Source organism: Crocodylus siamensis, chromosome 4 (genome assembly GCF_052110815.1).
Source record: "Crocodylus siamensis isolate JL-2025a chromosome 4, ASM5211081v1, whole genome shotgun sequence".
Taxonomy (NCBI): Eukaryota; Metazoa; Chordata; order Crocodylia; family Crocodylidae; genus Crocodylus; species Crocodylus siamensis.
Window position 1 is genome coordinate 67,672,328 of NC_143398.1, and position 10,279 is coordinate 67,682,606.

The window sequence follows — 10,279 nt, forward strand, 5'->3', positions numbered from 1 at the left end:
GCCTCTACCTTTGCCTTCCAGTGACAGGATTGATAAGAATGCAGTTTGTGCTGCAGGCAACTTAATCCTGGTTCTGAGAGTCTCATAGACTCATCTGATCTGTTCAGTGCTGTTCCTGGCAGTATTATTGGTACCTACCTGGACAAGCAGGAAGGGGTAGTGGTCAAAGGGATGGATGAGTTCTGGCAGTCTTTCTGTACCATTCTGAATACACGTTCCAGGCAGACAGTACATGATACATATTTCATATTTGGTTTAGGTGGTATGTTTGATTCCTACTTTTTCAGGTATAATATCAACATTTCAGATCATGCAGTGATGATAGTAGGTTTCACTTCTTCATTTAGAGCACAGCTGGTATCACTCTCAGCTATTTCAGATGGAGACCTGCTTTCCCCTTTTTTTTTTTTTTTTTAGTTAGGGAGCTAATACTCCCTTCAGCTCACTTTATACCTTTAACTTTATATGTTTGCTTTTTATGACCTTTTCCGATCATGCTCACTTCTTCATTTAGAGCACAGCTGGTATCACTCTCAGCTATTTCAGATGGAGACCTGCTTTCCCTTTTTTTTTTTTTTTTTTTTAGTTAGGGAGCTAATACTCCCTTCAGCTCACTTTATACCTTTAACTTTATATGTTTGCTTTTTATGACCTTTTCCGATCATGCAAACAACTATCTTCATTTTTTAGTATCTGTTCCTTTGTTCCCACTTCCCCTGCATACACAAACATGCACATCGACACATTTTCCTTTAGTCCTAGTGAAGATGCTAAACTTTTCCTCTCGCCGAGTTATGGGCTGTCGTGTATCTAGTCAGGTTTCATTGCATTTCAATAGCATCTTCCAGATGGGGGTAGTGAGAGGTGGAGAGCATATCCAGACCCTGAACAGAGTTGCCAAACTCACAATTTTTTCCTTTTTATTGATAGCGTGCAAGCTTTTTTATTAGGATGTGTTTTGTCTAAGATAAATTGGAACCCTTCTGGCAGGACCTCGAGATGGGCTGGTTTCCAATTTAGGGATTCAATACCAACCATAGTGTAAAGAAACAAATTGGTTATCACGCAGTAAGAAGTCTGCAGAATGCAAGTTTGACACCCTGTTGCTCCCACCACAGGGGTCACCCACTCACTCACACCCTGATATCCCCAACTGCACTGCACCATGCTGCTCCCCTAGCCTGCCCCCTCACCCCCACCCCTGGCCTTCCTCTGCTAGCCCTGCTCTTCCTCCCCGGCACAGATACCCACCCACCAGCCTACAGCTCTGTCCCAGCCGCACCACTTGCTTTCCATTCAGCCCTGGCCTGCACACCTGCAGCTACAACCCAGTGATGTTGCGGCCAGGAGAATGGATGTTAAAGCAGACGCGTGTGGTTTGGAGGAAGAGATGACTGTGGAAACTCATGGGCAAGAGCCCTGAAACATCTCCATATAGGGTGCTGTACTTGTTTGAACACCAGTTGGCTTATTCAACATCAAGCCTGGTTCACAGACCATCAAGCAGCATTGCTTTCTGTTTTTCCAGATGGCTCCAATTTTTAACAGACTTTATGGACAGCCATTTTTAGGCTTCTTATTTATGGACTGCCCATAAATTTAGGGACAGTTGGCAACCCTGCCTTAAACGCCACACTCTCCATTCATCCCTACAAATCTAATAGAAAATATCCTGCAGGCTGACCATAGCAATAGTTGACCTCACTCCTCAGCCAGCTGTTTAACTAGAAGTGCAGTTGTCCCTTCCCTGCTTGCAGTCTTTTCTGTTCATATTCAGCGTACAGGATGTGCATTTATTCTGTGTCCTTTGGAAAAATGCTAGATAAGAGAGTGAAGCAGGGATTTCTTAGGATGATGTTTTTTATTGGACTAGTTGAATATAGTTGGATAGTGGTAGACAAGCTTTTGAATGCAAGACATTTCTTCATCAGGTCTGAGCAAAACAAGCCAGGCACAACAGATGAGAGGGAGGCACCTAATGGTTGGCACTTTGCATGAGGCTGAAATAGGTTCCTTATTCATACATGACACTTCCTTTTCCAAAGGTGTTTTTTGTTTTTTGTTTTTTACGCAACTGTATGTTGTTAGCAATGAATTAGGTGTGGTAAAGAGTCAGAATTTCATCATGCTTGGCAAATTTTTAGGTAACATGAAGCTGGGTGGCATTGCAGATGCTCTGGAGTATAGGTATTGAATTCAGATTGACCTTGATAAAGCGGGGAAATGGTCCAAAATTAAACAGAATGAATGTAAGATAAATGCAGAGTCCTGCAGTGTGGCTCTTCCAACAGTAACGTCTCACAACTTCTATCCAAGAAGTCTTTATTTTTCTTGGTAGTATGCATCGTGGACACCTCCTCTTCCCAACTTTTCAATCTTTTCCTTCAAGACACATGCCTGCTTATACCTAATAGAGATGAAACCGCCTTGAGCCTTTGGGAGGAACATGAACATGGCCCTTCTCACACACACAATAGAACTGTTTAGTCTCCCTTTACTCCCAAGAGAACACCTAGGGGAAAAAAAAGATTAGACTTGCCACTTTTCTTGGGTGGAACCTGCTTTCCTGAGCTGCTGCCAGGCTGCCTGCATGGGCTTCCTGCAGAGTCCGAGCTGCATGGAGCCCGGTGCGTCACTCCGCAGCTGTAAGGGCAGCAAACTTAAACTCCTCCAAAGAGTTTTAGTTTGCTGTGACCCTAGTCACGTAAGGCACATTATGCCACCGAATTTGCTACAGTGGCTGTAATTAATGCACAATACGCCACCGACACATGCAAACACTGACACCATTAAAGCGGTGCAAAAACATTTAGCCTGCTTTAAAGTGTTGTGCACGCACGCCCCTCGTTTAGTCTACACATGGCCTGAGAGTTCATTCTGGAGTGTGGTGCTGTTTAATTTGACCCGCATAGCTTCCATGATGGCATTTGATGCATTGGGTGAACTGCATCGCATTTTGTAATCAGGGCCAGGCCAACCATTAGGTAAACTAGGCAGTTGCCTAGGGCACCAAAATTTGTGGGGCACTGAAATTGTATGCAGAACAAAACAACAGGAACATCATTCTAAATAACAGCCCTGGCTGGCTACGGCTCCACCTTGGTCTAAGACCTTTGGTTCAGTAAGGGGAGAAAGAGCTCTGAAAAGATCTTAGAGGAAAGATCGCTAGAATCACAACTCCTACCTTTTCCTCTATATTAGAAGTGGTAGGGGCACTGAGGTAGGAGGTCAGTGAGGATTTTTTTTTATTTTGTACAGGGTACTGTATTTTCTTAAAAACCAAATATACCTTTCCACCAAGAATCAAGCCTCCAAAATTAGAGCAGTGCGGAAACTGATTTTTCTTTGCTGGATTAGGAGCAGGGAGATGCTGTGCCCTAGCCACCGAATGGCTGCCACTCCTTTTGGGCTCAGCAAGCAGCAGAGGTGAGGTCCAGCATTAAAGAATATGCTGTAGCCTTTGACTGAACACTAGTTTGTGCCTGAAGCACCAGATGAGCTGGCACAGGGCAAGTGAGCTGCTGCATGCAGCCTGGAGTATTGTGATGAAGCTTGTAGTATGGAAACAATAATTTATTATTCACAGGAACTTATATGAACTATTTATAGTAAAGAAGCAACAATCTTGCTACTGTCCTTGCAAAAATATGGGGCCTAGCCTTGTTGCTGTCTTGCCACCCCTGGAAGTTCCTGCTGCTTCACACAACTTGTCTCTTGAGATGCCACACTTCCTGGGCACTGCCATGTCACATAATCAGCCATGACTCTGAAAACCATTTTTTTCCCCTACTTTTCTGCCTTCCAAAAACAAGATGCACGTCTTGCATTGGGGATGCAAAGGAACTAGACTACTGTTTGTGGTGGGGTTTTTGCAGATATGAACACAGTCAAAGCCCTGAGATAGTCATGATTTCTGGGCTATAAGGTCTGAATCAGATTCAAAGGATCCGGGAATAAAATGTTATATCCAGTTGTCATATGGCTGAACCAGCGAATTCCTTCCATAGCAAAATCATTTTGGCATTGACCCCATTTGTATTGGGAAATACCCAGGATGTTTGTGTTGTCGGTGTCTATATAAAACTTCAGGATGGGGGAGGTCAGAGGACATTAAAAGGAGAGACAGATGCTGGTGAGCTGACAATCTCAGCTTTTGGAGCTTGGGTGTGTGACACTGCTAAAATGAAAGCTCTGATTTTTCTGGGGCTTTTCATCCTGCCTCTGGCTGCTGATGAGATCATCTATAAAAGGTGCAAGCTGGCTGCAGTGATGAAAAAGCTTGGGCTGGCTAACATTCCAGGATACACTTTGGGAGATTGTAAGTCTGCTGCCCTTTGATTTTAACATGGTTTATGGGGTGGGAGGACATTGTTCCCTCTTCATAAATCCCAGGTAAGGTTATCTAGTCTGTCCCTCTTCCTTTTGCACTTAACAGGCCTAACTCAGTCTGGAAGCTTTTCCTTGTACCAGTCTAAGTTACTAGTTCTCCCAATTCTACCCTACTGTTCACACTCCAATGCTCTGTTCAACCCTCAGTTATTTCTTTCTATGTCTGATGTCTGCACCCTTCTTGCTTTCTGCTTTGTGAGCCTTACTGTAGCAGGACTGAAAGATGGTTCCATAGGAGTAAACAGGACAGAGAGTGCAGAGTGCGGCATGAGGCCATGGTGGGAGCCCTGTTAACAGTAGAAGTACAACCAGTAGTGGCTTAAAACCCTCATTTAGGTTGCGTGCAGTTTAGAGAGTATCATTAGAGAATGTGGGGTGGAAAGAGACACTAGAGTGCAGAGAACAACAGGTGGAAAAGATTTGAAGAAAGCAAGCAAAAAAGACGAAAGAACTGGGAGTGTGGTGAGAGGTTGGAAGGGGAGGAGAACAAATCAAGGGCATTTCTAATGAGTTTGGACTCCATAAAAGAAAGAGGCCTTTCTTCACTGATTATCGGTAGTAACAAGGAAACCATTAATAAACCAATTTTAAGGGTGATGGACATGTGTTCCAATACAGAATTCAAGTAGTTTAACCTACTTGTTGTCCATGCAGCTCTGTACATCTCAAACCAGAAATCCCTTCCTCTAACCAAAGAGATTTAGATATATTTATGTTACATGGAGAAGGAATAGGAAAGTTAAGCATAAATAAGTAAGAGCTAAGCTCCACATAAAGGTTTCTTACCAAATATTTTAATCAATGAAGTACAAGCATACTTTGGTCCTTTTTGCTTTCTTACTCCAAATCTTCTTCACTCCTTGCTCTCTACCACCTGAGTGTCTCCAGTGAGCCTTCTTGTCCAACCCACTTTCCCCAATTGTACTCTCTAAACTACACAAGCTATATTTTATGATTCAAGAGACAGGTATGTGAAACAGTCACCGTCATGGTGCACTAGTAAGAGGAGGTCTCTTTGGCTTTGTTGACATGGGAGTATTTAGCAGTTTCCTATAATTGCATATCCATCACTGGAAGCAAAGCTGAATATTGGTGTTTAAAATTGGAATTGACCCCATCTGGTGAAGACAGGGGGGAATGCTCCATCTGACTATTATGACTTGTGCCCATTAAGACAAAAATATAGGTCCCAAATGTAGTTTTAGACATGTAGGGCCCACACTCCTCATATGGCATCCAAATATTTTATATGTTGGAATTGTTTTCTTGCATTCCTATTTAATACGATTATACATTTGATCAGAGTAGAGAACAAACAAGACATGTATGTATTCTGTATCAATTATTTGCATAAATATAGAAAGGCGAGATGCATATTTTTATCCAATAGTCAGCCTTTAGAGTGGCAGGAGCTATAATCAGGTAAATGTGGCAGCCTCTGTACTCATTTTTCTTTCAAATGGAACCTTGCCAGGGGTGTGCACAGCAAAATATGAGAGCAACTTTAACACGAGTGCAATACACCGCAACTCTGACGGAAGCACGGATTATGGGATTTTGCAAATCAACAGCCGCTGGTGGTGCAATGATGGCAAGACTCCAGGAACCAAGAATGCATGCAAAGTCCAGTGCAGAGGTAATGCTATGATGGGTATATTCCTCTCTTCTATACTGGGGTGGGCTCCCAGGGTTGCAAATATATAACTGAGGTCCAGAGAGTTGGGGATCTCACAGCCCTACTTCAAAGACAAAACTAAAACCCTTATTCTCCATTCAAAAAAGGAGGGATAGCAACTTATGGCCATGCCCTGTGACATAAATGGAAACACTCCTAAAGGATATTTTCTATTATTTTCTCCTAAAGAACACACGGATTTGTGTTCATTATTTTTTTTTTTAGGTTTCTTTAGTAAAAAAACACTTTTGCCCCTCTTCCAGAGAAGTAGGGTTTTACTTACCAGGTAGCCCAGACTTGAGCAAGAGTTAACTGCTCTCAGGAGGGTGAAATTCACCCCTGGGCATAAGAACAATCCAGATGGCAGTTTCTGACCCAATCTTGTGAGATTTTACAAATAAATAATGTTTCTGCTTTAGGGAGATACTGGCTACGTCGTTACAGTGAGGTCAGTTAGTACTTGTGTGTTTATAGAAGTACTAAATGTTCTGCCAACTAGCACTACAAGTGTCAGACAAGCATGTCAGTTTACTTAATGGCATGCCATTCTTTTATAATACTGGATAACAACTGCTTTATAATAACTGTCTAGCAATCAACAAACACATTTTTAAAATGACAGTAAGAGCAGGTTTTCCTATGCTAGATTTGTATTTTATCTCAGAAGCTAGAAAGGAAGGAACTTCAAAATGATTGCACTAGATCAATCTGTTCATCCTTCTAATCCAATATCCTTCTACCAGAAAGTGGTGTCTGACACCACATGTTTCAAAGGCATAAGTAAAAAAAAATTGAAGGTGTCAGTTATGGAATAATTGACCCATGAACTGAAGAGGATTTTGGAATTAAGACTAGATTGTGCAACAAAGATGACATCTGCCATTATTTATTCTCTGTGGGCACATCTACATTAGATGCTTACTGCACGTTAGCCTAATAACACTGTGCAGTAGCATGGCAGTCAAAAACCGTGCTAAAAGCCTACTGTCACAGGATGGGGTCCCCAAGGATGGTAGTGATACCCTAGGGCCCCTCCACCATGCCAATTTGGCCTGATGGGCACCCTCTTTTCTCTCCTGCCATGTCTTGGTGTATTTATAATAAAATAGGGAGGCTACCTTCAAGTCTAGTTGGAAACAGTCCCAACAGACCCCACTGAACCCATGGGTTCCCAGACCCCTTGTGGGTCCCTGTGTCAAAATGGATGTCTTGGGACATCCCCGGCTTTATGGGCTAGATGCATGGCTCCAAACCGCCCCTTTACCATGCCCCAAGCCTCACAGATGGTATTGACACAGTGTCCCCCCGAGGCCTTGGTTTCACTCAGCCCTCGGATCATCACAGGGCTCGCCACAGCCCTACCTCTCTGTGCCCACGCTGGTGCTGGTCTGGCACCAGGGCCTGTTCACCCCCACCAACACTGCACCCTCTCTGGTGCTGGGGCCTGTTCACCCCCCCCAAGCACCGCACCCTCTCTGGAGTCCCTATGCTGTAGTGGGCCCCCAATGAGGCCGCCTTCTTCCCCAGTAGCCTCAGCAAGTCCCTAGGCTACACCATAACTCAAGCCACACAGAGTGTGCTCTGTCCCTTAACAGTACCAGGAGCAGAACTTACAGTCAGGCCTTTTCCCCTTTGCTTGCTCTAGGACAGCTCCTTCCCCCTTGACCACTAGCAGAAAACTGCCTTGCTAGCCCCAGCCCTGGGGTTTATACATGTGTCAAGCCCTGCCCCTTCTGGTCGGCGGACTGCTGGCAGGTGTGGGCCAATCATTTCATTCTGGCTGCCCTGGTAACCAGCAGCTGGGGCTCCCAACTGACTGCTAGGGCTCTCTTCCTAGCAGTTTCAGCCCTTAAAGGAGCAGGACACCTTAGTGCTCTGCAGCACCTACTATCTAGTGTTATTACGCTATTGTGAAGTAAACGTCACAAAATAACCATGTGCAGGTGCTACTGTGTAGTAACTCTAGTTACTGCGCGTTTAGTTAGTAGTTCATTAAGCAAGTAGTAAACTAAATGTGCAGTAACTATAGCACATTAATGAACATGTAGACACACCCAATGTGTGTTATACCATATCCTCGACTCAGTGTTTATCTGGTCTGTTTAAATTACAAGCTTCAGGGCAGAAACTGTCTGCTCATCACTGTACACTCTAAGGCATAACAGGGCTCAATGTTCAGTTTGTCCCCACTCCCTACTATAACAAACATAATTAATCAATCTTAGCTAATTTGAGGATCAGTTTTAAGATTACTGAATCAAAAACAAAGGGGAAAATGTTGATTTTTTTTCTTCCTACCACTCTTCTTATTTATTCATTATTTTAGAGTTACTGAAACCAGACATTAAGGCATCTGTTAACTGTGCGAAGAGGATTGTCAAAGATCCACAGGGCATGAACGCATGGTATGGTTTCAATTGTTGCAAGAACAACAGTTGCTTACAGTCTTTGTACAATGCAGGGGGATGCTAATTAAAGGAAAGAATAAGAACTGGTTAGGGTTGGTAGAGAAGCAACGTGCAGATTTTAAAGATCTCAGTGCTTATGTGTTAACATTTGAATTCAGAACTTAAATCCTTAGCTACTATGAGTCAATATATCTATAAATTAATGAATGTGTAAGCAGTCACAGTTGTAACTATAAAATACATCAAGACCATTTGAAACTTTAGCAGGATAGAGAAAAACTAATTTTCTGCTTCAAAAATCCCTAACTCTTGCACTGAAGAAAAATCTCTATTTGTCACTAAGGGTACCTGTACGCAAGTGCAGAGCCTGCTCTGACATGTTGTAATTACAGTGCATTGGAGCAGACTCAGTTAATCAAGTCTACTGGAGCATGGTAATTACTGCTCTCCAGCAGCGTTCTGGGTCTTATGTATCGGCATCCCTGCATTTAAAAATGGCAGCAGGCATGCTTTACTGAACAAGCTTTAGTTCAGGCTCCCCCGCCGCCATTTTGAAGTGTGAGGATGCTGATACACAAGACACTGCAGGACCTTAATTAGAGTGGCTCTCAGAGGCATTGTAGTTCAAGCGCCGCCTCCCCCACCCCGCAGAGCATGTTTAAATGTGCCGTAGCAGCATACAGCCTCGGGCACATTTTTATATGCAGTCCAATTTTAATTCTGTTGCAGTTAGGGTTGTAATACCGTGATGAGTTTTTACCACCTGCTTTAAACATCAGGTGAAGAATCCAAACGTCTTTGCTAGGAACAGCTGCTGGTCAATGAGCAAGGCAACCTTGGAACTGTGTGGCAGCCTTTTTGGAGGTGTTGATAATCTCAACCTGTATTTGGCATGCACAGCTATAGAGTCCAGCTGGCTTGTGGTGATTTAAGCAGGCTGTGTGCCATAGAGACCTAAAAAGCCAGGAATTGAGTGGTAGCAAATGACTTGTTCTATATGTTTAGCCCTTTGCAGAAAAGCACCTGCATAAATTAAGGTTATTGGGTCTTTTAACTAAGTGCTGGGTTTGCCATTATCATTTAGCATAATTTTCCCTTCCACAGGGTGGCCTGGAAGAAATACTGCAAAGGAAAAGATGTCTCCCAGTGGATCAAGGGCTGCAAACTGTAAAAAAGAGTTGGGGGGGCATAACTGAGCTCAGCTCCTTTTCAAAAAGCAGTTTTTCCCATAAAGCAAAATGCTCCCTCTCACTTGCTTCCCTTTCTATAACAAAATAATAAAATAAATAAGCAAACCAAAAACAAACTCATAAGAAAGGCTTATGGATTAATTGGCAGAATGCAAGTACTTTACTCTCTGCTGGTAAGACTGGATATTTCCACGTGACCGGCTGAACAGACCTATTTTGTGTTCAACCCCCTTTGAACACTGATTTCCTCTGTCATCTGCATGCATCATTTTTTCACTGGAGTTCTGCTGCAGTTCTGTTTTGCTAATCACTACCAGTATGATACGTTATCTGGTTTAATAGCTTAAATTCATAAATCAATAAATTCATTAATCAATAAATTTGCATATGGCTTTGTGACATTGGTAAATATGCACAAGAGATTGAAGAGATTCTGAGAGAGCACAATATAATGAGCTCAAGAACGGCACTTCATTAGTCTTAGATGCCATCTTTCTGGAGCATCTGGCAGTTTTATCTAACTTTGGTAGATAGTTGTACACTCAGAAATATCAGAAAAACACAATTTGAGGGAAGTTACAAGTTATGACTGTGAAGTAAATATATTAATATTATTT

General features: G+C 42.9%; 1 protein-coding gene across 1 annotated transcript; it reads left to right on the top strand.

Annotated features, from left to right (window-relative positions):
* The first annotated feature begins 883 nt into the window (after positions 1-883).
* Positions 884-10,042, top strand: LOC149865826 (lysozyme C-like). The gene is made up of 4 exons (XM_090041009.1): positions 884-4,318; positions 5,864-6,025; positions 8,391-8,469; positions 9,577-10,042. The coding sequence occupies exons 1-4, from the start codon at positions 3,979-3,981 to the stop codon at positions 9,641-9,643; spliced, it is 648 nt and encodes a 215-aa protein (XP_089897135.1). The 5' UTR covers positions 884-3,978; the 3' UTR covers positions 9,644-10,042.
* The last annotated feature ends 237 nt before the right edge of the window (positions 10,043-10,279 follow it).